General features: G+C 37.1%; 1 protein-coding gene across 2 annotated transcripts; it reads right to left on the bottom strand.

The window, feature by feature from the left end:
- Positions 1–962: 962 nt before the first annotated feature.
- On the bottom strand, positions 963–27,285 carry AASDHPPT (aminoadipate-semialdehyde dehydrogenase-phosphopantetheinyl transferase). Of its 2 annotated transcripts, none has more exons than XM_068181394.1 (6): positions 27,115–27,285; positions 26,097–26,322; positions 12,935–13,056; positions 12,061–12,222; positions 5,258–5,335; positions 963–1,711 (listed from the first exon to the last, which is right to left on the bottom strand). In XM_068181394.1, exons 1-6 carry the CDS (start codon positions 27,256–27,258, stop codon positions 1,553–1,555), a joined length of 891 nt encoding a protein of 296 aa, XP_068037495.1. In that variant the 5' UTR covers positions 27,259–27,285; the 3' UTR covers positions 963–1,552. The 2 variants fall into 2 exon arrangements, with proteins under 2 accessions (XP_068037495.1, XP_068037496.1); XM_068181395.1 differs by lacking the exon at positions 963–1,711 and adding an exon at positions 4,644–5,169.
- Between the last annotated feature and the right edge of the window lie 391 nt (positions 27,286–27,676).

Genomic DNA, 27,676 nt, shown 5'->3' on the forward strand with positions numbered 1-27,676 from the left:
TAATCTCTAATATGAAATTAATTCTCCTATCCCCAGAAATCTAGATTGGAAATTTTTCTATTCAGCTCATCCCATATTTGCAGTTTGATTCATTGTCCTAGCAAAAAAGTTGGCAACTTCAAACTGTCTGGCAAAGCTGCAACTGATGGGTCCAGCGACTGAATGGCATATACTGGACCTCTGTGGATTGCAAATTATTTACTGCAAGTTGAATTTCATCTTTCTAAAAGTCAAACAGTCCGGAATACATGACTTAGAATTTGTATATAAAATATTCGGTATTTTTTTAAACTTCAGATTTGGAGTTACTGAACACCTTATTTAGCCCCTGTGGAGACAGGATGGAAGAGTCATTGCTTCAATTATTTGCAGTTTTGGAGGGGATAAATAAGCAAAACATTAAAAACTATGATTAGCATGCAGGATGAGAGAGTCATAGAAATGGAAAAAAATATTCATCAACACTGGAAGCAGGAGAGTTCAGCAGCATGTTTGAATTCAGAACTATTCAGTGGAGTTCAGAGCTCAATACCTGTGAATACAAGGTGCAGCACAGTTGTACACAGCCCCAAATTCTAAGAAAATCTATGTTTAACTGTAGGACAGAAGATAATTATTTTTGTGCACAGATCATTCTGTTCAGTATGTTTTCTTAAATTTAGATGGACCACTTTATATCTATGATTTCTAGAAAGAAGGGTGAGAGGTAATGTATTTTGAAAAAGAAGACAAAATATTCTAGATGTGCATTCAAGATATACAGATCTCCAGAAACCTTCAGTAAAATGCTCTGTCATCAGACGTTACAAGACTATTTGGAAAAAAATAGCTTTCCTGTTTTCTTTGGGTTCCCCCACATGACTGATGCAAATACAAGCACAGGAAAATTGAACTGCTGCTTGGCTTGTATCTATTAGTGAGGAAAAAGATAAAAAAAAAGAACTGTTAAAAGACAAATACTAAGTTGCGTACTGGAAGCTTTAATTAACAAAGATAAGAAGTGAAAAGACTATGAAATATTTGTAAGTTAATTCCCTGTCTCAAACTATTTTTGCACACATGTAGCTCCAAGACTACTACAGATCTTTTCAGCCTGGCATTACACCAACACCATAAGAATTTGTATCTTTTTTTTATTCGTCCATCTGAGAATAAATGAATAATTTTTGTAAGAGAAAAAAGCAGTATCATAATTTAAGCTTCAGCATAAATGAGTATGGAAACACATTTTTATATACTAAACACGTGTGCACTAATAAACAATATTATTGTACAACTGCTTTCTGTCCCTAGCCTGCAGAATTACTGAAGTGTAAGAACCACAGGCAAGGAGATGTAAAAGGGCATGTTGGTTTAGGCTTCTCATTCAGTATTCCTTCATGTAAGGAAACATGTCTTCCTTACAATTCCAATGAAGTGTCATGAAAATCAGGCTGTCAGCTTAAACAGGGAAAGATACATTTCATTTACATATGTGCACTTATTCCCATACTTCAAATTAAACTGGATAACAGCATAAGAAGTCTGACAAGTTTCTTTTTCTTATCCAGTCTTATCTTGGATGTGAACTCTGTTTCACTGGACCCTCCTGCTTTGAACAGAAATTGTCCCAATATGCAGAATCCTCAGGTGTGACAGGAATACCAGATGCAACTAAATCTTCAAAAGTCAATAATGTAAATTGTGTTTGGTGAGGCTCCATGGAATGGACCTAAAGAAAACACATATTAGCATAACATGAATCAATAAATATCAATTTTCTTCCTGTAAAATTCTCTGTCATATTTAAACTACACATTGCTTATTGAAGAAGAAAGAAGACAGTCTATATTTGAGACTAATGTCACTACCCCTCATTTAGGCTATGCAGTAACTATTAGAAGCATGTAACAGGCCACACAGAAAAACTGAGCTTTTTGTTGAAACACAGTTCACGAAACTGATGGAACAAGGGCTATAGAATGCTGCAAGTATGACAGAATGTTTAAGTCCAGTAAAGAAGAGAAAGACCACCATCAAACAAATTGTACTTCTTTCTTCAGCACATATGATTATTTGAAACAATTATGCAAAGATTTATTCCACTAGGTGTGCCTATTTGTACTCATTTTAATACCAGTAGTCACTGATGTTTTGCATGCTTCTCTCAGATTCAAGTGCTACTTAAAAATGAAAGTGGTCACAATCAACCTGCAATTACCCATGTTAAAACCAATTAAATGTGGACTGAGATATTAAAGATGATGGTGTCACAGTCTCCATGTTAGTTTCATCACTCCAAGAAAAAACCAAAATCACATTTCAAAGAAGAAAAAGATTTGGGTTAGGTTTTTTGGTTTTTTTTTGAGCACACTACTGTGCAGCCTGCTGTATGCCATCTCCAAATGTAATTGGTTGCAAACAGCAGAGCAGATAGTACAGCTTGCATGAATCAAACATAAATATAGCTGAGTCTCCTAAATATGCATTTGCTGGAGCAACCTATTCTTAATGTTTAATATTTCATAAAATTCAGTAGGGCTTCTCTGCAGTGGTGTTACTCAGTACATCAGACAAACTGACTCACTTTTGATGAGCCTGTCAGGGTCTCTCTGTGTGACACCACAGCCCTCTGGCATATCAGCCACTCCTCCCAGTTTGGTGTCAGCAGCAAACCTGCTGAGGATGCACTGCACCATTATCTAGTTCATTAACGAAGATGTTACACAGGACTGGACCCAGTACCGATCACTGGTAGCTGGCCTCCAACCAGACTTTGTACCTCCATCACCATAACCTGGGTCCAAACATTAAGTCAGTTTGCCATACACCTCACAGTCTGCGTACCCAGCTCTCAGTATTTTTCTAGGAGGATCTTAGGAGAGACAGTGCCAGAGATAGAAGGTACTGAAATACAGGTAGACAATCACCCACTGCTCTAACCTCATCTACCAGGCCAGTCATTTCATGGCAGAAATTTACCAAGTTGATCGAGCATGACTTTCTCTTGGTGAAGCTATACTCACTAGTCCTGATGATTTCTTTGCCCTTGCTGTGCCTGGAAATGGTGTTCAGAATTAGCTGTTCTGCGACCTCTCCAGCAATCACGGTGAAGCTGTCAGGTCTGTAATTGCCTGGGTCCTCCTTCTTCCATGTTTTCTTCCAGTCTTCAGGCACTTCTCCCAGTCCCCGTGATCAACCAAAGATTATTGAGAGGAGCCTTGCAATGCCAGCTGTATCGCATAAATATTACTGATTTACACCCATCAAGTTTGCTCAAGCATTCCCTGACCTAATCCTCTTCCTCCAAGGGTGCATCTTCCTTTCTCCTTCCTCTTTCATCCCTGCAACCTGGGATTCCTGATGTCCAGCCTTGTTAATAAATACTGATGCAAAGGTGGCATTCAGCACCTCAGCCTCTTTCAACATTTGTCTTGTTGAGTAAAACCCTTCCCTTTGGCTTCTTTGCACTTACATAAGTGCTTCTTCTTGCTTTGAACATCCCTGGTCAGATTAAATTCTACTTGGGCTTTAGCTTTTTGAACTTCATCCCTGAATGCTCAGATAATATTTCTGTTTTCTTCTCATGATACCCATTCTTGCTCCCACCCTCTGTATGCTTCCCTTTCTATGTCCAAGTTTGGCTAGGAGCTCCCTAACCCCCTTCATGCATGTAGACCTTCTGGCCTTTCTGCCTGACTTCATATGCAGTGAGATGGAAATCTCTTTTTGAGATGATCCTTGAATGTTAAGCAGCTTTCTTGGGCTCAGCTTTCCTCTGAGGCCTTATCCCATGGGACCCCTCTTTGTCCTTTGAGGAGGAGAAAGTTTGCTCTCCTCATGTTAAGGGCTGAGTCCTCCTCACTGCCCTAGGATCCTGAACTCCACCATCTCATGCTCTTGGAACCCTGCAGCCACAGACAGATCTGTGACTCATCATGTTTATTCCTCATCCTGAGTGCACTGGTGTATGGGCACTTCAGAGGCATTCCAGCAAGTTGAGTTTCAGGAGAAGATTTTGGGAATTTTTTCATAATTGTGCCTTGTAGACGCTTCCTTGCTTACATCCAAGTGCTGGAGGTGACTCAGTCCAACGTCAATTTTGAAGATTTTGTTATCACTTTCTGTCGCATCAGTGAAGGTAAGTCAGTAAACAGGCAAAACCCAAAAACTCTCCACTTCAGTATTTGAGCAGTAGGCTACTATTAAGAATAAATGTAGAGACAACAAAATGGTTTGTGCTGTTGTAACAACACAGAAGAACTCTTAGCTGTCAATGCAGACTGAAAGCGAAAAAGATTGAGCTGCCTCTCACTTTATGTCCTTACACAAGCAACATGGTGTGGAGACCTTTCTATTCATCTGACATTTCGTAGATGAGGTAAAGCTGCAGGAATGGTGCCTAGAGCCACATAAGTGACATTACAGATGCATACCAAATATGAACCAAGCCTCCGAGCTAAGTAGTTGTTAACAGATGTAGCTTGAACTTCAGCACGTGCTTGTCTGAAGGAAGTGTGTCCTGACTGAATGCATCACAACTCTTGTGAAGTACAGCAAGCAATCGACAGGAGAAACCTTATATCCTACACAGGATTTATAAAGAATTTTAAACTCCACCATCTTTTATTGAGACTAACCTCAGATAATAAAATATCAATAAAAGTATTGAGGTCTTTTTAAAATTACACAGAAAATCATAAAAAGCTTTTAAGTTGCTTTTCTCTTTCTCTCTATAGAGACACCACATGGAATGACAACTAACACTGCTGTTCTTCCTATCTGTTGGTTGGTGCTGCTTGTCTCAAGGGTTATCTTGTCATAATGGTGTTTGAGCAATGGATCTGCTCTGGGATACAAGCACTGACACTTGCCCACTAAAATCAACTTGGTGAGGTGTCACACAAGTTTAGCAGTCCAGATTGGTTCACTGTTTCCATTTCCCTCTGTGAAAACAATCTTTCCCACATGAGTACTAGCAGGCCGTGATAAAAATTACTTTATCTTCTCTTGAATGAACACATAGAATACATGCATTACAGACTTGACATTATCTGTTGCTGTCCTCGGAAACTATTTCTCCTTCACAGACTTCTCCTGAAACAGGCACAACAGAACTAGAGGAAACACTTCAGTCGTACTGCTTGGTTCTGGTTAATACCATGCCTAAGATAAGCCTTCTTCTTGGCCCTGTATATGAGATGACACACTTGTAGCTACAGCATAAGTTTATATTCAAGTGATCACCAAGAGATGAAACTGCTTCACAATTCCTTACATCAGAATCCTTCTGTACAAATCCCTCCTGTTTCCCAAGTGCCACTGCAACATGATGATTATCATCCAAGCGGGTTTCCTAGGAAAGATGAAAAATGGCAATGTAAACGCATTTTCTTTACTTTGTTTCCAGAGTATAGACTATATAAGTATTTAGAGTATGGTTCACAACAGTAGCACAAGATCATATAAAATACTTTAAAATAATGACATTTGAAAAGCAATAGTATTTTAGCAGTTTTGTTGTAGAGCTCAATGATGCAGACACATTAAAATGTTCACAGGTCTGAGGACAGATTACTATAGGTTACCACCACCTTATCCATTTGTAGATACTTGTATTCAAGCTTGTGACCTGAGCATTCAGTCCCTTCTAAGTCTCAAACCCGTATAACCCATGTTAGCTATCCTTTTCCAGTGAGATGAACTGCAAACCTCAAGAAGGTATTCTGAAAAACAGTGATATCATTGTAAACTTAAACCATTGGCTCTCCCTCTTGGTTTCAGACAGCATGTAAGAGCACAACTTTGAATTCCTGACATAGTCTGAGTACTGCTATGTGTAAATACGAATCAACATTTTTAGATTTATAACTATATATTTAGTAATATAGATTTTACCGATTTAACAGTTTGGTTTGAAAGCATTTTCTTCTAGAAAGACTAAAAATTCATCCTAAGTAATTTCAGGAAAAATAATCCCAAAGACTTTCACTGTTTCTGAATAATGCTTATTCTATAGCCAAGCCATAATTCCACTGACTTTTAAAAAATATATATCTAAAGGGATGAAATAAAAAAATCCCTGCTTATTTATTCTAAAGTATTCATGTAATTTCTGCACTTTCTAAACTAGAACTCATGAATAACAAGAATTTTACCTAGGAAATGATCCAATATTGCCATGAATCTGAAAATTGGAAAGTCATTGGGATATTCTCTTCGGACTTAAGACTGAATCTCCATTTTTGGCTTCATTGGGAAATATTCTAACTGCACTATATTATAATATAAAGAAAGCACCATGATTTCCTCCTGTTTCCTCTCACAGGCTGTTGGTTGCCTCGTTTTTCACCCCATTTAATCTAAGGAAAATGTCTTTTAGAACAATGGTATCAGTGTGCATCAGGCTTTTCTACAGTTCATCTACTACACAGAATTTTCAAAAGGTTTCAGTTGCCAGGACACCATTTCTGTGATTCCAAAACAGCCCTATGCATATATATATATATATATATATAAATAAATATATATAAATATATATATATATATATTTAAAAAAGCCAAGCTGTTCAGCTCAAATCTACTCAGCCCAGCTCAGCCAAGGCAGCAGCTGCTCCAGGCATGTGTAGCACCAGGACAACTGTAAAGTTGGGGGATGTTTCTGACAAACATGTATGCCCTGGCTGAGAGGTGCTGGTGAGGAAATAGAACTATGCCTTTTACTTTGATCTCTTCAGCACCAAAACTGTGCCTATTTGACAGCTTTAGCAGTGAACTTTAGAACCCTCACCTTCTTAAAAAAAAACCCAATCAAACTCATCTTGTAATACCTTTCTGCAAAGTGCTAGTAAGAAAATGAATATTCTGATTCTGTCTAGATTAATATTTAATATAAGAAACACTAATAAACCTACAGCATAAGCAGTACTTTACATGACTGCAAGAGCTTTAAATGTACTTCCTATGGGGTATTTTACTGGGTTTTCCACTCCTTTACTAGGATACAAAACTGAAAGTCAGTCAAGCATAAAGAATGCTATCTTGGAGGTAACCACTTGTACTCAGTGTGCACATTTCCTTAACTTCCTCAAAAAAAAGAAAGGCAATGAATATTAAATGCTTGATCAGGTGTTGCTAAACGATTTCTATAGTTCTGGTGTGGCAGTGTTTTGTTTTCTTCTAGATGCAAAAAATTCCTATATCCCCTTTTTAATCACTTCATTTTCTACTCTTCTTTCATTTTTTTGCATGTCCAAGAGATCAAGGACAGATCAGAACAGAGGGCATAGTACAGCACATTCAGCAGTGGCTTACACCTGTAATCAGAAATCTGCAGCTTTAAGCACAGAATTTTCTTTTTGAGAGGTCAACTTATCTTACTTCTTGTTTGTTCAACTAAAAACATACTATAGATACTATTTCACATATTGTTAGCAAAATAATGTTTTTTTTCAGTTCAAAGTTGCATTTAACAGGCAGTGATTGTTTAGATAGACCTTCCCTGCAGAGACCCTGCCCGATGAACAGTGAACGAAAAAGGTTCCATTTCATTTATTTCATGTATAATCTGTGGTCACAAGAGACTTTTCAGCATCTTAGAATAAAACATAAGCTATGCCCTTCATCTATCTTTGCTGTTTCACAGCAATGTAAATCCAAGTGAAATACAGAAAGGAACACCTTTCCTAGCCTTTACTATTGGCCAGCAAAAACCTTAAGCAATGGAATTAATGAAACATACTGAAACTATAAAAAACAGTGGATCAGCTTGTTTCCCTGGAGATATTGCTATACCAGCTTATAAAATTAGTATCTTAAATGGAAATAGATGATTAACAAAAAGAGGACAATCCTATAGAATTCTTTCAGGGTAGAGAGTTTGTTTTGTTAAGATTCCTCTCTATAAACCAGAAGACATATAATGGACCAAAATTTGGTATTGTCTGCACAGAACAAAAGTGTTACTAGAGCACACAGAGATTTACAATGAACTAATTTCAAAGACTCGGCAGAACGTTGTGTCTGGAATTCAAATTATTATGAATTCACTCAACTATAGACAGCTTATGATGAAACTGTACCTTCCCAGCCAGCAGAACTGATTGATGAGTGAATCCAGTTGTATTAGCTAGCCTTAGAAATGAAAGTTTATATTATTATTTATTCCTGACAATGCAGCAGGATTAACTTCTCTTACTGAGGGTGAAAGATGCCAACTACAGTTGCACACCAGCAATTACTAAATATGTTTCAAATTGACCCAGTTAATCTCTCTTTAAAATTCATGTTCTGGAAGTAATTTATTTGCATGTAAACAGACCAAGGAAATATTTCTTGTGAAAAAATGCAAAAAGTTATCTGTGCAACAGCAGTCCTGCCAGGTGATTCTTAATGCCAGAGAAAAATTTAGGATAAATCATGTGCTTCCTGTATTAAATAATTGTATCCAAAGTTGAGGTAGGTACAAAAACAAATGTGTTATGTCTCATGTAAGATTCTTCTTTAATATTGATTCCAGTAAGTACTATCCAGTTATTCTTCCTGATCAATTGTACACAACTGGGACTAATAAGAAAAGAGTCACAAATACATTTAACATTTTGCAAATGACTAAGCAGGAATTTATTTTTCATAATTTCATAGAATGGCTTATATTGGAAGGAACCTCAAAGATCATCTCGGGGACACCTTCCACTAGACCAGGTTGCTCAGGGCCCCATCCAATCTAGCCATACACACTTCCAGGGGTGGGGCATCCACAAATTCTCTGGGAAACCTTTTCCTGTGCCAATATCGTTCCAGTGCCAATATATTTTTCCATATTTAAGATCTGCTACAAATCTGTCTATCTTATAAACTTACATTGACCTCTTTAAATGATAGAACTTGTCATAACTGTTTTCAATCAACTTCTTTCATTTTTACTAGAATTAACTACTGTTTCATTCTTGTCATAGTAGTAGGCAGCTCATACCACTCAGCCTCCTCATTGGCAGGGCATTATGAGAAACTGGAGTCCCTGACTTTGTTTCAATGTATTAAGAGCACTATTCTCATCCTGAATTCAAAACACAGCACTATGCCTGCTACTAAGGAGAAAATTAACTGTACCAGAGATGAAACTAGGACAATTTTCCAAGTTTATTTTCTTCAAAGGAAGTAAATGGAGCATATAGAATTACCCATAATAACAATCATCATCACCATCATAATAATAACTCCATCCTAAATCAACACCCGGACAAAATACTGTTATCACTCTTCACTGGGCTAGCTGTCCTTTAGTTATTGCCAAACAAAGTCACCTTTTTAAAATGAGGAAAGCATGTACTGTCTACATGAATAAAGCATATTCAACATATATAGCAGACATGTCTTAAAATTAAATCGATGCTTTTAAACAAAGCCTTTTTTCCTCCAACTCCTTTTTAAAATGAGGAAAGCATGTACTGTCTACATGAATAAAGCATATTCAACATATATAGCAGACATGTCTTAAAATTAAATCGATGCTTTTAAACAAAGCCTTTTTTCCTCCAACTCCTTCCAAAAGAGCTGAAGGGAATCTGCGTAGCAATCTCTAGAGTAATAAACAAAAACAAGACCCTAAAGCTAAATCCTTCCATCAAGACCAAACAAGAAGAGCCTGTTTCTGATCAACTGCCTTCCATTCAAGCCAAAAAAAGTGGGGTGTGAATGAGGGCAAAGATACTTCAAGCAAAACTAAATCCTTGGTAAAAGGACCACACAGAGTCAACTACAAAACAAAGTAGTTAACTTGGTATTTACAATGAAATAAGAGAAACTTTTCTGCACTGTTCACAGAAAATTCTATCTCCAATTTGAATTGGCTTTGCTCTGACTGTGAACAGTTACAGGGTGTCTAAATAGTGCTAACTTTGATTTTTTCTGATTCATTACTATTTCTCTTGACCTTTTAGTCATAACAAGTATAAGGTGGAGGATCTTTTCCTGGTCTTTATGAATTTAAAGTTGTCTTTTTCATATTACATGGTATTTTCTGAAGAAGATTTCAGAATATTTTGTGTGTTTTAAATGGATAAAATCCACTCTACTTCTCCAGTCCATTTTTAGTAAATTAGCTTCTTTTTAAAACTGAAATGAATCAATCAAAAATATGTGATAATTGAATTTTAAACAGTCTTGCGCTCCTTGATCTTTTCCTTTCACTAAGATATAGTCAGTTCTGAAATGCAGAAGCGAGCCATTATATTCTGTTATTTGATAGAAACAGGTCCCTAAAGTAAAATTGGCACAACAGGGAACCTAAGGAAAAGAGTGTATTAGAAATATGTAGTCTTACAAGTGACTCTTTCAGATTTTTCAAAATTAGTGCTTTCAACTAAAAAGTTATTTCAAAAATCTGATGAGACCAAAAAAAAAAAAAAATTTTCTAAGTAAGAAAATGGACATAAAATTTTAAAAAAGCTTGGGAAAAGACAAAATAGTAAAGCAATGCTTAATTTTAAACTCTTCAGAGATTGGTAACTGAAAAACATTTTATTTATTTAATTTTAATGAATGTTGATATTTAAATGAAATTATATCCCAATTGAACTTGTATTTAAAGGAAACTTGATATTAAGCCCTTTCTTTGAAATACAAGAATCTGCCTTATTATAATGCTGCACTCTTGGGAAGCAGGTGGGCAAGCATGGAAGCGGAGACATTCTTCAGACAAAAACTACATGAATATTCTAGCAGTAATTACTAAGTAATAAGGAAGATCCAAACAATTAGAAAGCATTAAAGTATTACAGGGAGCTATCTGTATCATCATCTCCAGACTATTTCTGTCAATCAACCACAGGCACATCAAAGACCAAAATTAGGAGTTCCAGCATTCAGTGAAGACAGGCAGATGCTCCCTTGGCCATGGGACACTGCAGTAACACAGAAAGCTTTTTGGTACAGGACGTATCACAGGCTTTCCCAATGACCTCCTTTGCCAGTGCAATTCCAACTAGTGAATTTCATGACATACTAATATTGCTATACTATATAGGAATTGAGTAAGAGGACTGATTTAGTATGCACAGACTTGTAACACAAAATCAAAAATGAACAGGAATGCTGAATGAAGGAAATGCTTCATTTGAAGAAAAACTTATACTCTGAAGTTAAACATTACTGGAACATTAATTCTTTCATACCATGTGCACAGGGTACATTTAGTTTGTATACTAAAGAAAATAAACATACAGCAGAAATTTGTCGTTTAGACAGCTCTATTGGAACAGCTGTCTCCAACAATATAGGTATTTTCAAAATGCAAATATGTATTTGAAACTGAATAATCTTAATGAAAAGTGCACTTGACAGTTTGTTCCATTTTTTGCTTTGTTTAAGGGGGTTGAACAAACATTCCTCTGGGGCATAGAGAAATGGGATTGTAATTTAATTTGGTTTTAAAGTTTGTTTTTTAGGTAATTAAATAATTTGTGATCATTATGAATCAGAATCATATCAGCTGGAAAATACCTTCACCACCAGCAAATTCCAACTGTTAACCCAGCACTGCCAGGTCCATCAGTAAACATGTCCCTATCAGTTTTTCCCCTATGTATCCTTTAAACTACGCAAGATGATACTGATAATTTCTTACCAAATCTGGAAGGACAGATGTTTTAGTGATAAGTTCCAATAACTTTGAAGAAGGAAAAGAGAAACCCAAACCTCAAGACTCAGACTATTGAGACCAACAATTCTAGATCAACTGATGAAGAACTTTAACATCTTAGACATGTTCAAGAAACCAGGTCTGAATATATTTCTGTGAAGTTCCTGCATACCTTAGGATGACGTTCCCAGAGTACAGGAAATATATTCCAGGCACAGGAAAAATAAAAAGACATTATAACAAATCCATATATGGGGTGTCCTTGCAATCTTAAAAAAAATCTTTAAAATGCTGCAGATTTATCCTCAGTTTTGATTAATAGAAGCTCAGTGGGGTTATACAAAAGTAAGATGTGAATTTGCAATTAAAAAAAAATCAAACATGCAATGCAACAATAAGGAGTTGAGACTGCTTATCACTAATGAAAACATGTACTTTACCTCAAATGTCCACTCCTCTTCTTTTTCTCCATCCAGAAGCATTTTTGTATCCTTATACACCTTCCCTATTTCCAGTTGCAATGGAGACACATTAAATTCAATTCTTTGCAAGTTAAAGCCAATTCCAACTCCAATAGCCTTTAAGAAGCTTTCTTTTAAGGCCTAAAAGACATAAAAATGTATTTATACTGGCTACAAAACTGTTTTTTAAACTGCTATTTACTGTTCTACAAACATTACTTCTGAGCACACACTGCAGACAAAATAAATTTAAGACTTATACTACTAAATGTGAGGGTAGACTGATGAAATTATCAAGAGAAAAAGTTATCAGCATAGTTTATACCCAGCCTAACCTGCTGCATTAAAATAAATATGCAATTGAAATTACTCAAAGGCACATACAGATATGAATGCTTTACCTTGTTCTGGTTATGTTTTTAAAACTACTAATAAATCCCATTGGAACTATCAGCTGTACCATGGTTCTCAAAGTTGTTCTGATATTAAAATAACCACTGAAATATAAAGTCCAAGAATATCTTCACATGAAATAGTATCAGGTAGCACCAGGGGGGTTTAGATTGGATAATGGGAGAAACTTCCTCATAAAATAGTTTTTCAAGCACTGGAACAAGCTGCCCAGGGAAATGGCTGAGTCATCCTGAAATTCTTTAAAATATGGATAGAGGTGGTGCTTTGGGACATAGTTTAGTGGCAGATTTGGTAATCTTACATGTCCTTTTCAACCTACACCATTCTATGATTCTATGCAACTACAGAAAGATTACATTTTTACTATAATGAAAATAAAAAATTATATCAGAAAAGAATGTGAACATTTGCAGACTTTGAATAGGAGAAGAAGTATTACCCAGTGCCGATAAAACATATCCAGCTGCATCCATTCATTACTCATTGACTTGATTACATCCCACTCTGTTTCAGTAAACTGTCGCTTCATTATGTGAAAGAAATTTGGAATTGAGCTACTACCTGTAAATCAGACAGAGATACTTACAGAAATTTTAACAGAGTCATAATAATAAGCAAATTAATTACCTCACATTATTGCTCTAGAAAAAACTCATAAGTAAAAAAAATTATGAACCAACTCTGCTCCATAATTTGAATTTATACAGCCTCAAAGCAGTAAGCTGATGGTTGTTCAGGATGCAGTATTTCCAGCATTCTCTAAAAGGCAAAGTATTTAACCAATGATAATTTTATATAAACATAAAAAAATTATATTCAACTACAAAAGTAGGATATACAGTTTCTGGCATCTGACAGCTTGATCTACTATCATTTCATAAAATAGCATCCTGTTTTTCAAAATTTATCAAGCTATTCTGCCTCCCACCTATGCTGGGATAGAGAAGAAACACTTTTTTAAGCACTTATAGAAGCATAGCCTTCTGAATTTATAACACACATATTAAGCTATTTGGATTGGAGTTATTCTAGAAGAAAAATGTGGGTAGAGAGGTGCCCATAATAACAGCAAGAAATATACCAACACAAAAAAAATCCTCCAAAAAACCCAGCTTCAAACTACCAAACCTTCAAATCCTCAGATTAAATTTAAGTTTCCTCTAAAAATAATCACAGCTGTGTGGCACTGCAGCAGCTCTTTGGGGGCTACACCACTTTTCCCCAGTGGTCTAAATTTACCTTATAGAAGACACTACAGTGTGTGGTTATATTGATCAATGGCATTTCTATAGTACCTTGAAATCTGTGGACCTTGTTACAAGCTTGGCTACCCATAGCCTATGTTAATTAGTATCCCATGCAAGCATCCAAGTCCAGCTGGGCTTACAGGTGGCTAAAGAGACAATGGCAGAAAACTTTTCTCTAGTAGGGATAATAAAAATCTGGATAGAGACAATTCCATATATTGAGACAATTTCTTTGATGTGTTACTCAATCTTCTTACTAAAAATATAACATCAGTCATATTTAATCCAAAACATTTTCCCCCTCCTAATACCACGCTACTTTGGAGAACACACTCACTAAGTAATTGCTTAAGATGCAGATTCTAACTGTAGTTGTGCCAGTAATTCTTTGAGTTGACTGGGCAAGAAACTTTCCTTTTCTATGCTCATGTTCCCCATCCTAACCCAGGGGTAAAGGCATCAAGCCTTCTCTATAAAGTGGTTCTCTTCTACAGATATCTAAGCAGTAAATAAAAACAGGTACTGGCAGCAGTAATAACTGATCTGAACAAAGCAATGTTACACTAAAGCACACATTCAGGTTTTCTCACAATTTCCAAACCATACTGCAGTCTGACATACATGTCCCACAAGACATGGCAATAACACTTCAGAGATGCCCTCAACTGCAGAATTTTGAGACAGTTGCAGCATTTAGCTAATAGAATGATCCAGAACAGTCTAAGGACAGGACTAACTCTCCTCTGGAGAAAATAACAGTAGAAGAAAAAAGCAACCACAATGTTAAGTATGCCTTGATGAATTACCGAGGCAAATTCCATATCCATCTACTTACACAACCCAACTTCCCTGAAACAAAACAAAACAAAACAGAACAAAAAAAAAAAAAGGAAAAAAAAAATCGTTGAACTTGGAGTAAGGTATTTTCTTTCACCTCTGTATTTGTATGGCCCATTTTACAATCAAATAACTACAAATAACTACATTAATACCTGCTCTAGACAATCCACATTTTCCCCCTTCTCTCTTATCTTGAATATTTAAGACAACAGTGGTAAGGCTCCAGCCTGTTCTTGTGATTCGAACTACAAAACATTCCATAATGTCCTGGTGTACCCCTCCTCCTCTATTACTTTCAGAGAGCCCTCCTCCTTTCTATAACCCAGGACTATCAGAGAAAACCACCCAAGGCTATTCACACTACACCACCTTCAGCACGTAGAGGCTTCTGCTTTGTCAGTCCTGCTATCCCAGCTTTATCACATGTGGTGAATACACTTGATGCTTAAACCATTTAGTACACCAAGTGCATATCAAATCCATGTGCTACTGCTTTCTTCCTCACACTGTTCATCCCTTTTCTTGTCCTAGGTTTCTTCAACTGTTCAGCTACCCTTCTCAACACTCATGTTCAAATTCAAATAAGCATTCCCCTCCAGTCCTGTCTGTCAAGTTCCTCCTTTGAAAATCTCGGGCATCACTTTGTCCTAAAGTGCACTCACTCCCCGTTTCCTTAAGGCAGTACAGCTGCTCTGCTCTGAGGAACAGATCAGAGGACTTAGGATTCCTGTTCTCCACAAGTTACCTGCAGTACCATAGCCTGCCTAGTCCATTCCCCCATATTTGCTTCACTATCAGAGAAAGACAGATTTACAAAACCATGGGGAAAATGTAGGTTGAAAAGGACCTTTGAAGACCACCTGGTCTAACCTTCTGTTGAAAAACAGAGCCTTATGTTGGGTTACCCAGGGCTCTGTCAAGCAGAGTATTTCACCCCTTCTCTGGGGAACCTAGTCCAGTGTTCTGCTGTTCTCATGGTGCAGACTTGTTCTACAGAGACAGAACTCCCCCTGAAGCAACCTGAGCCTTCTGCCTTTTGCCCTGTTCCAGTGCACCCTCATGAAGACAACTATGTACATCCTCTCTGCACCTACATTTCAGGGAGGCTGTGATTAGATTACTCTCTTTGTAACTTTCACCTCTTCGGGTTCAACAAACCCAGCTCCACCAGCATTTTTACATTAGTTAAGTTCCCCAACCCTCTATTCACCTTGGTGTCCCTTTGCTAAACCTCCATCAATTTTCCCATGTCTCTCATGACATAGGAGATATGAAGGAGACAAAACTAGAAGCTGCAGAAATTTTCTGTTTAAATGCTATGTTTTTTGCTTTTAGTTTGATTTAAAAAAACAGCCTCAAGTTGTGGTCAACTACTTGCCACAATTTATAAAAAACTTCCTTTGAAAGAACTGGAACAAGTCCACATAGCAATTAATTATTTGGTTTTAAATCTGCATTTCTAAAGTAGCTCCCCCTCATCAACTTGTTTCAGAAATAAACTGACTTCTTAAGTAAGTACTTCTTACTTGCCTATGTCAGGAAATAGAGTTCTTCAAATTAACAAATTAATTCCTTTTAATGCTGAGCATTAATTATATTGCTGTCTCTGATTTTAAAATACATGCCTTGTTAATAAACTTTTAAGTACATCAGCTCCTTAAGAATATCAACTGAGTATTCTTTCAAAAATTGCATTCTAGTCATTAAAAATAAAACCTAAACCCAAAGTTAAGTTTCTTCATTAAATTAAAAGCACACAACACCCTGGAAATTTCAGGAAGAGTGGTGAGAGGAAATAGTGAAGGATACTGGAAGAAAGACTCCAATATTAAGCCTGGAAAGTAAACATGCCATACACAGGTAAGTGTGTGTGTTCCTGTGTGTACATATGTGTCTGCATTTTGGGCTTTTTGCATGAGCTATTTACATTAATACATAATGCCATGTTTTCCACTGCAATGACATCTAGGTTTTTGTTAAATTTTTTTAAAGACTACGCAAAAAAAAAAAATGCTTTGCATTTTCCCTGTAGAACAGTAATGCCACAGCCCAGATATAAAGGACTGATTTTTAAAAGAGGCAGGAGTGAAAAATAAGAAAACAGACTATATTTTCTAGTCCTGTTTGCAAATGCACTGTAGAAATAGTACATAAATACATCATAATTTCCCCCCATTTTTCTACCTGCTAAAGAATCCCAACAAGCTGCATTTGTAGGAAGATAAAGGCAATCAGAATTAAGATCCATGTAAACTCTGATGCTATTAATAGTGAAAATTACTATCTATAAGGCTAATACAGAATTTTTTTACATTTTTACAAACATCAGGTTAATCATAAATCAGCTTTGGTAATACAGTGTATACTTCACAAAGGCAGGGTACAAACTTGTACCAAAAATTATTAGAACCATGCCATGCATTCTCAAAAACAATGAGAAGAGTAGATGACCAACCATCTTCACTTCAGGTTTTAAGAGTTTACAGTCTTCAGCTTGGTTTGGTCAGATACAAACAAACTAGCTTATAAAGCTACTACTGCCAGCTCATTGATCAACTAATCTCCTGAAAAAACACAACAAACCAACAAAACCAAACCCTCAAAATGAAAATATGAAACAAATGCCAGAATGCAAACAGCCTCCTCATCAACTTGAATTGCATAAAAGAAACAGGTCAGTGATTAAGAACTAAGAACTAATCAATACAATCAGTTCACTTTCAGATGGAAAACATGTAAAGTGGCAGTGTGACACCTCATACATAGCAAAACAAACAATTGAAGCATGAACAGCTCAATCTATCAAATAACGTGAAACACAAGAAGCTATGAAGCTTCTAAACTAACCAACTGTATTGGATGAACGTTTCAAGTCTTGTACTCTTGGGCTGACAAGAGCCTTCTTTTGGTGTAGGACCATATTTGATCATATTTTACGTCTCTAAAGGAAATCAAAGTAACCAGATACAGAGAAAACATTTCTTCTGCAACAGATGCCCAAGCCCTAATTGTTTATTAATACTAACTAACCCTTCTACAGACATTTAGAAACAACACAAGGCAAATAATTAGTGAGATAAATGGCTACCTTACAAGAACCAGATAGAACATTAACAATGGATGTTATCTCAATCTACTAGCTCACACAGTTTTTGTGTGAATTGGAAATTGGATTTTCATTCTCTGACCTCCACACTTCCTGTCAGTATCCTGCAATTTTCCCAATTACATGTATGTTAAACATCAATTCTCGTCATGTTAACGTTGATGTGTTTTATCTTGGCATATCCCAGAGAAGCACTAACTCTTAAATGCCTGAAAATTTGACATTGCCTCCTACGAGTTACTCAACATTTTCCAGATTATAAAAATGTCAATCTGGAAAATTCAGTCATGAAGAGACTGAAATAATTTGATATTTTCTTTGCAGATAGCATCATTAAGTCTCTCCAATATTAGAGAAATTGCTAAGGTTTCATTTGCATTAATGTGGTTGGGTCTAACAGCAGTGATGAAGATTTAAGCAAGCTGCCTTGATAGTCAACGTAAAACAAAAGGAAGTAAAGAGTCATAATGGCTTAGAAAGCTCTAAAACTTGACTGGAAAAACAGCAGCTTTGACTTGGTTAAAAAAACCCAAAATAAAATTAAAAACTGTTAACAGCATACCTCATAGCTGATCAATTTAAAGACAGGTAGCACACTCTCTGCAACAGATTCATGCTTTTTGCAATTTATTCTGAAAATTAAAAAAAAAAAAAATCCAGATCCTCTCAATTTTTGTTCAGACTCCAGAATATTTCTACAGGTTCTTTCCATGCCAAACATTCAGCTGAAATATACACTTGCTGTTGAACAGCTTGCAGTCAAGCACACCAGGACGTAAGCTCATGGTTGTATCTTACCTCTGAGTGGAGAAAATAAAAGCATTTAAAATACAAAAGGTCATAATCACCAAGATGACTCAGGGACCTCAAATTCTTTGAGAAAAAAGCACGTACAACTACATAGTGATAGCAAATAAGAAAATGAGCAGTAATAACAAGAAATTTCTTAACTTGTATTTGCCAACTCCTACACCTTTTACTTGCTTAAACTCTTTCCAAGAAGTTGTATGACCAAAACTAGCAGAGCTCTAGGTAGCCATAATATTTCAGCAAAAACAAAAATGACCTCACAAAAAAGACATTTTAATCAGTTTTTAATTATAGAACATATATCAGTTACAGCAATCACTACATTGCCAGAACAGCAGGAAGTTTGCTTCTTTTCAATAGTTAGGAAGTTATGCTGCATCACACTAAAACACTACCCCAAAATCTAAATAGACATAAAAATACACTTTTCTTTATAAAGCATGTCATGAGGACACAACCACAGATGTAAAACAAAAATAAGTCCAGGTGATGTCTGACCATCTATAGCCTTACACTACATAGTACTACCAAGCCACCAGATCTCTGAGAAGTTTTATTACATTTTATGAAGTAATACACTAGAATGTCTCTCTGCACATTCAGAGATATTGAAACAACTTAATATCATTTAATTAAACCTACAACTTAATATCATTTACTAGTCCAAGAAAATAGACAAGCAAAAAAAAAATCACAATAGCAGATCTCCATTTCACAATTTGTCAAGCAGGAAAAGTTAGGTATTTAGTGACAGTGTAATTATAGGGAATGCACACCCGTCTTTAAGAAGCTAACACCACTGCAGAACCTGGGGTTGCATTGGAATCCAGCTGGTACTTGGTATATAAAACACCATACTGGATAAAAGGGGTGGGGAGGTAGCCAATTCTCAGTACCTAAGTCATCCTCATCTTCCACATGAATTTCACTACATGATTCACACTTTCTAACAACTCCTTCATCTGACTAATGCAAATTTTCCCTGGGAAGCTCTGCGACCTTAAAAGCACAAGCTGATTCAAATTGAGCTGAAAGGGTTTCCCTGAAAGGGTATGATGAGAGATGTCTCCTCTAAATTTGGTGTGGAAATGGTCCTCAGTATTGAGACACACACTCTGGGACTATGTCCTTCAACCTCATGATATCCTATGCAGCAAATGAATGCAATGAACAACAGAGTTGCTCTTTAATGGTAGAAGTCAGGACACTGTACAGAAGCCTGTCCCAGAACATGAATTGCCCTTATTTTCACACTTAAAACTTTCCCACCTCTGTCTGTTCACCATCCTTCCCTCTTTTCCCCCTTCATAATGAAGTCCTAAAAACCCCACATGATGACACAAGTAGTATTAGTGTTTTAAATTTGGGAATCAATCCCTCCTACATAAGGACATTCTTTAAAAACACCTGAACAAATATCCAAAGAACCCAAAACCTTATAAAGTCATTTGCTTGGCTTGCCAGCAGATGAAAGACTGTTTGTCCCACTTGACAGCTAAAACCCAGCATGTTTTGCTTTGTTTGGTCTTCCCACAGAGAAGAGACAGCAGTCAACTAGTCACTGGCATGCTGTCCCCCCATATCCTTCCCCTTATCATCACACAAACTAAATTTTGCCACTACAGGAGCTGTCTTTTATCCAGCCAAAATATACAAGGAAAGATGCAAGTGGAAGATAAATGTGCTGCATCATGGCAAAAGCAGATGAAAAAGCAGAGGCCCACAGATGAAAAACTGATGAATTTCAATGGTCTATTCACCTGTATCAGCTGCATCTACTCTTGTAGATATCATCTCCAAGTGTTTGCTTTGCTTTTATTAAATTTGTTTTTACTAGGAAAGAAAAAGGAAGATACACATGCTTAACACAAAACCCAACAAGTCTGATGAACAAACTGGAAAACTGTGCGGGGCAAGTAATAACTTTTTAATACACTACAAAATTGGATTTTCTATCAAAATATAACACAGCACATAACAGCTATGAATGCTTAGAATTCCCAGCACCAACACAATAAATGGCAAGAAAACATCTACCTTTGGAAGTACCAAATGTCTCCCAATCCTAAAAGCTCCTGAAAACCTGAAATAACATAAGCAACCTGTCATCTTTATTTAGGAAATATAAAAATATTTGCCTTGTTGAAAATCAGAATTTCTCTTAGGAAATACATCAGGAAAATACAGCTGAGCCTATTTATATTACATGTATTGAGAAAAGTTGAAATATTTAAGATAAGTCTAGCATTTCATAAGTCAGGATAAAAAAAAACCCTGCAAGTTTGTCTCTAAAAGACTGTCTCACAACCTTGAAACCAGTAAGGGCTCCAAACTCTAACACCTGCACAGTCAATATCCAAATAAACTTCGGACAACACAAAATAAAGTCAGCTTCTGTGTTGCAGTCTTGCAACAAATATATGTATGTGTAGAGCTGAAGCTATTGGAACTGGGCAGTGTTAGCAGGAAACTCCTCAAAAGGCAATTTTTAAACACCGACATAGTAATTACATAACCTTAGTCCTTGGATCAGATTTTTCTGCTACACTTTCTTAATTTGGAAAGTCAAAGCTAACTGTCAAAGGCTGAGAAGCACTTTTAGTTTTGTTTAAAAAAATCAGTTCTATTTAGCTGCTCATTGTGACTGCATAACTTAATTTCCCAAAACACCAATTTAGTAATAAATTGTGATTATTGTAAATTTGATGTGCAGAGTGAAAAAAAAAAACACAAAACCAAAACAATCTGACAAGCATTTTTATAGTTACTCTTCATTCCAACTGTTATTTTTAATAAAAGCTCCTAGTTTAGGATTTTTCTTTTCCTAATCGCTATTTTTTTCCTCATTTTAAACATATATTCTTCACAGCTTAATTTTATAGTTCTGCATTTTGCCATCAGTTTATATTTTAATCCAAATGGCTTTACATTTTTCTATTAAGGAAATAGTCATAAAGGAATATGAGTGTTTCTTTGGAAAATAAAGAAATTTTCCTTTAAAGAGGAGATTTAATCACAATATCAACTTTCACAGTTTATCAAGCATTGGTGCTTTATCAATTACAGAATTGTGTAATTCCCAGTTAAAACTGTGTTAGAAACATGAATAAAAGCACAGCAATGAAACTGCTGTATATTATACATTCTTTCAGAACACATTGAAGATGGCTGTTTCTTCCTAGTTGCAAACAGAACAAGAACAAAGAAATGCCTCCCTGTTTACTCAGCGTAAGTGCATAACATCACTGTGATTCTTTAGGTCAACAAGGATATCAGCTGTTTTAACATCCTTCACATCTAAAAATGACGTGTTTACATAAGTATTTATAAATTACGACTTCTTTGACCTGTAAGAAGTAACATTTAAATCAAACCCTTTGTTAATTTCTTCATTCCAAGCAGTGCAGCTACACACCTAAAGATGTAACATTAGCTAACAATTTGGTGTTTGTCTCTAGCAGTAAAAGATTAGATACTGATTGCTGCTATGAGATATACTGAAATACAACAATAAAACCAAAAACAGTTAAAACTTTGTTTAAGGTAAAGGTAAATCATCTTAAGGACAAAAGCACTCTAAAGAACAATCTGATTTGGAATTTGTTTCTAGATCAGGAAATTCTTATTGAAAAGCTGAAATGAAGCAATTAAATAAGGATTGCAATTCAAAAAATTGAACATGGCTAGCTAAAAGACATGCCAAATATCTGAACTATGATGTAGGTGAGCCTATCTCAATTAGGCTTAGGAATACACCAAAATTAACAGCACAAAGATCAAACTGTCTGGAGAGAGAGCTTTCCTCCACTAGCTAGACTGAAGTATGGTATTTAGCTTCTTCATGTGGGACTTATAAACACATTTGACATGTCTCTGATTTGAAGAACTCTATCGTCTCTTGCATTACCTCACCTCAATAATGAGAATAAAAGGAGAACAATGAGTCAAGTTCTTTTTATATTTCCTTGCCTCAGAGAAAACTAGTTTCAAATAATTAGGTGTTTGCACATAATAACCTACTTTCTTAAAAAAGCATTTATTTGAGTATTTTTAGATCAAATTACTTTTTCTGTGAAAGTCACATGCAGAAAATTTACCCTTTTGTGTCTTTTAACAAGCAAGCCTAGCATAAAATCAAAATATTAATGAGAAAAGCTAATTCTACTGCACGTCAAATATTTAATTCTGGAATAAAACTGAGATCGGAGACACTTGGATCAAAGTAAATATAGTGGGATATGTAAAAAAGATTGCAGGCTGATTTTCAAATATATGTAATGAACAGTTAATTTATTTATCTTTGAAAATCCATCTAAGCTAAAAAATTGCATTAGGGAAAAGAAATTCACTTGCACAGCAGGAAAGCTCTTGAGCCTAAGATCTAAACTTTTTTCAAATGCTCAAGGCAATATTTATTAAGCTACAATTATTTCCTAAGTCTCTGAAAACATTCTACTTTACAGAGCTTAAGTGACTGGTCAATCAACATCCCACACACCACTCAAACTAAGTCGACACTTGTTGCAGAATTTCTTTTCCATAAGCTAAAAAATCAAACACAAGCTCAGTTTTTCCACAGGAGTTAACAGTACTATGAGAATCCTTCTCACTTCTATTTTGAAAGGCTTAAAATAAATTCATACGCTTTACCTCGCCAAATAATGTCCACAGACACTTCTACAAACAAGTTTACAGGACAGTGTGCATTTTTCCAAATGACTCAAGAGTTCATCTTAAACTGATCTGAAGTGAAGAAAAACAATCATTGATCTCAGTAATCCTTCAAAAAAAAAAACTGAAAGACTGATTTAAATCTACAATAACCTGCCAGATAACCAAAAGGCAGCAACACACAACACCTGAAGAGGATATTTTCCTTTTCTACCATCACTACAGTATTTACTTCAATATCTAAATAGAGGAAAAAAGGTGATAAACTGTTGCACACCTGTGGAACTTTTGTAGAACTGCTGCTTCTTGCAGTGTTAAGAATAACTTCTAGTGTGACCTTTGAAGAAGGTTATGTCTTGCAGTAATTTAATTTCTCAGATTTTAATGAGGAAGCAGAAGTAATATGGAAAGAGGCAGCTTTTTACGAACAAAAAGTAAAACAAAAATATATAGGATGGATTAAGAAGTGACATAAAATGTTTAAGTGCACCAGACTCCTTGTTGCATAGTAGCACACAATCAGCAGACTTCTCAAAACTTCCAGCTGCCTGATACTCTTGTATATCTGCACTGCAGATTTTGCATGCTCGCTTGTTGAACAATAAAGGAATGTAAGAGCTACAATACTAGAGACCTCAACCAAGATGCTGTTGGAGAACATCACAAGATGAAGAACTTTGTATTTAAACAAGTGTTTGAAGAAAACAAACAAACCTACTGAAATGTACTTTGTTCATAGGGAACTCTTTGTCCTTGTAGCTGTTCCAAGGAAAGAGATTTATAGTGGATCCACCTTCAGAAATATAATGTACTTAGCAAGTGCAGAACAAGAGCACCACTCAGTGGAACTATCAGAGAAAATAATACTGCTAAAGTCTGTGTTGCCTATTCATAGCCCAGCAACAAAAAAGAGTTGAAAGTGATTCAACTAAGACAAAAATCTTCCTAAGAATAATTTCAGGTGAAAAGATGGCCAGCTTTAAATTATAGTCTCTGTAATATTAAGTTCTAACCTAATATTACTTATTTACTGGCTCTCTCTGATAGAGAATTATTACATTTCCAATAGTGTCTTACTTCTTTTTCAAAAATACAAATTATAATTACAAAATGGAAGACATATGAGTCATCTTTCACTGTTCAATTTTTGGAATCACCAGCATCTCCCAAAAACAATAAAGTCTGCCTGTATCAGATCTCAAAATATTACTTAGTCTTTAGACTTCAGAAATAAAGTTTAACATGCTTCATAAAACTTGTCAGCTAGATATTGACAACATGCCTTTAAAATGTCAGCTTACATTTTACACCTGCATAAAATACCAGGAGAGGATGTAAGATATCCCTACTTCCGCATATAAATTTTTTGATTTTTCTGTATAAATTTGAATTTTGCAGTTCCCAAGAAAAGCTTCGAATACAAGTGCTTGAATGTTTTGGTTTTCACTATTTACCCACTGAAACTAGAAACTTTTTGGAATGAGGAATTAAAATTAGTGAGTCCTGTGGAAAGGCCAGTGGCAGGCCAACGAGAGTGTTTCCAAGGGTACTGGGTCCAGGTGTTACCTTTTCCATGGACGCCTGTGGAGTGCTGTGTTTTAGGTGTATGCCTAACCCAGTGTTCATACCACACTGGTATCAGCAGTGTTTGCACAGCATCAAGGCCTTCACTGTAACTCTGCTCCCCCAGCAAACAGGCGGAGGGTGTGCAAGATGCTGTGAGGAGACACAGCTGGGACACCACCTTGCTGGCTTTGCCTGAGAGAGCTATGATAAAAGTACCAGCTTCAAGTTTAATCTGGTTATTTGGGCCCTGTGTTACCTGCAGTCCTGTCAGGTGTGCCCTTGTAACAAAGAAGCCTCACCCACTAGACACAATTCCTGTCACAAAACACACAACAGCTCTGGTGGAGGACCCTCCAAAGGCTGTCCTGTGGTCTCACATACTTACCACTGTGTTCAGAGTGACGGTCTACAGCAGGTGTGAGTCACAGGAAAGAATTTCAGATTGCAGCAAAGCTTCTGTGCATCCTAGCTAAATACGATAATCCAAAACTGTATACTTGTAGTTGTCATTAAAAAGGTATAAAGCGATCAGATGGAAAGTTATCCAGTCAGGGTTTACCTGAATCTCTCCTCTCCCTTAAAACACAATGTACTTTGCAGCATAAAATGCTGGCTAACTCCAAAAACTGTGAAGAAAGGTTCTCTAAGAACACAACTACTACTGTCATATGTGGTTAAACGTTTAAGGACTATTCTAAAAAAAAACAGAATTCCAGTGAATCATAAGTCTCAGTATGTTTCTCCTTTAACCCAGTCGTGCTCTGGTGAGCATTTGCAAACTAAATCATCTCCATAAAACTGTATTTAAAAATACAATTTGCTACAATCCTAATTTTGATCCTGAAGTTCACTAATCATTTTATACAAATGATCCTCATGATCCCCTCTCACTGAGGACTACTGCATTTTCACAGCCAATCTGTGTTGCCAGTTGGCTGACACATAAAATGTCCATACATATGGGACAACTGAGTAACACAGTCTATGGAGTTCTCATGGGGATGGATCCCATTGTCCCTGTTTGGGAAGACATCCCTCCTTCTGCCTCACAGACAGCAAATCCATAATTAAAGTATCTGCCGATGCTGGTAGCGCCCATATGATAAAAGGATTCATGATCTTATTTTCCCACGGTTCTATTTCTCTAAATGAGAAATATATCCATATCTGTCCTACAATGCACCTCAAATTAAACAACTAAGAGTGCATTTTACAGCCTGAAATCCCAAACACACAATACGTTCATATACTCTCTTCTAATTACACTAAATTTCTAGGACACAGATTGGTTCTTTGGGAAATGTGAAAATGTTCAGTACTCAAACACTGCAGAATCTGCTTTAGTCACCATAATGAATTACCTGGAAAATCGGTCTTCATAATATCAATGCCAACTTGAAGCTCAGGCTCAGCTGCAAGGACTGCATAATCTCCTTGATGAGAGACATTGAAGTTGTAATTTGAGTTGATACTGAGTAAGTTACTGGCCAGGAAAGGTTTGCCTTTTGGTGTCCTTTGCAAGTGTACTTCATTCCAAGGTATGCACAGCTCCTCAGCAATTAATTTCCGCATCAGCAGGCGACCAGCCTATGAAATAAAAGGGAAGTAATTCATACAGAACTATTGTGCTACGTGGTTGCTAAAAAACCACCTGCCTAAAAAATGTTGGTTTATTACTGTTGATATCAAGTTGTGTATTTTAGCGAAATAATTTAAATGTCTCCCTTTTGTAAAAGCTGTGTCAAGTAAGTTTAAGCAGAAGAGTCCATCAGAGTATCAAATACATTGTCACTATTAGCACAATTAACAAAAGTCCCAGCCTAGACAAATCACAGTACTTCCTTTCTACCGTAGTAACTTATTTAGGATACTTTATGGCACAAATAAATACTTTTTACACCACCCTGAGCAGTAAAATTATCTCAATAGTCTTCCTTTCAGTACATCCATTCACTATCTAGGTGCTAAATGAAACACTCAACAGCTAAAAGTGATGAGTAACTCCTTCCAGACTAACGAGCAGGTGCATATTACTGTATTATTGAGCGAGATTTAAACCCTGGATCTTGTAAAACAGCTTTATTCTCCTAGTCGTTATCCCGATGTCCTATGCACAGTCCCTCAGGGTGCGATGATTTTGTCTCCTGACTTGGTACCACGACTTAGAAGCTGTGAAGTCTTTCAGAGTAGCTACTGACAGCAGCCTGCCGCCCCTCTTGGCTCCTCAGTGAAGCAGAGCTTCATGCTTTTATACAGGCCTTATCCTTTAGCTTTACATCCCTGAAATGCCCTCGCACGGCCTGTTTTCCTATGACAAATGAGGAAGTTGGGCAACGCTGACTGTACACAGAGACAAGCGCGTCCCGGCTCCCCATGTACCAAGGCGGCTTTAGCATCGCGGGCAAAGACAAACTGGCCGATGCGCTCCTTCTCCTCGGGCTGCACCAGCTGCGCGGCCAGCAGCCACTCGCGGCGCCGGGGCCGCCAAGCGCCGCAGGGGAAGGCCCAGCGCACGCTGCCCATGGCCCGGCCCGGCCCGGCCCGGCCGCGCACCCTGCGCCCGCCCCGCAACGCCATGACCCGCCCCTTCGGGCCCGGCGGGAGCCTATCGGCGTGCGGGAAGCACGGAGGGCCCCGCCCTCGAGAGCAATAACCTATCCGATGTCAGAGCGCCCTGTGAATGACAGCGGAATGCGCCAGGTAGCGGCCTATCAGGGGAAAGGCGGTGCCTGCGGCGGAGCCGCACCCGCCGTGTCGTCAGCGAGGACAGACGGGCGGGCTCTCACCTGGAGTGGCGGCCGGCGGAGCCATTCCGAGTGCAAGGAGCAGGAGAATGACGCCGGAAGGAGCCAATCTGCCGGCGTGGCTGCTGCGGAGGGTGGGCCAGACCGGTCGGTGAGCTGCGGGTGTTGGCTGCAGGTGGGTGTGCGCTGCTCGGAGG

The sequence above is a fragment of the Anomalospiza imberbis genome, chromosome 2, assembly GCF_031753505.1.
Source record: "Anomalospiza imberbis isolate Cuckoo-Finch-1a 21T00152 chromosome 2, ASM3175350v1, whole genome shotgun sequence".
NCBI classification, from domain to species: Eukaryota; Metazoa; Chordata; class Aves; order Passeriformes; family Viduidae; genus Anomalospiza; species Anomalospiza imberbis.

Excerpts from the sequence above, each read along its gene's own strand:
- AASDHPPT (XM_068181394.1), bottom strand. The coding sequence starts at position 27,258 with ATGGGCAGCGTGCGCTGGGCCTTCCCCTGCGGCGCTTGGCGGCCCCGG. Across the intron at positions 26,323-27,114 it reads GCGATGCTAAAGCCGCCTTG|GCTGGTCGCCTGCTGATGCG; the intron begins GTACATGGGGAG and ends TTTATTTCATAG. Across the intron at positions 13,057-26,096 it reads TATGAAGACCGATTTTCCAG|GTAGTAGCTCAATTCCAAAT; the intron begins GTAATTCATTAT and ends TCTGATTTACAG.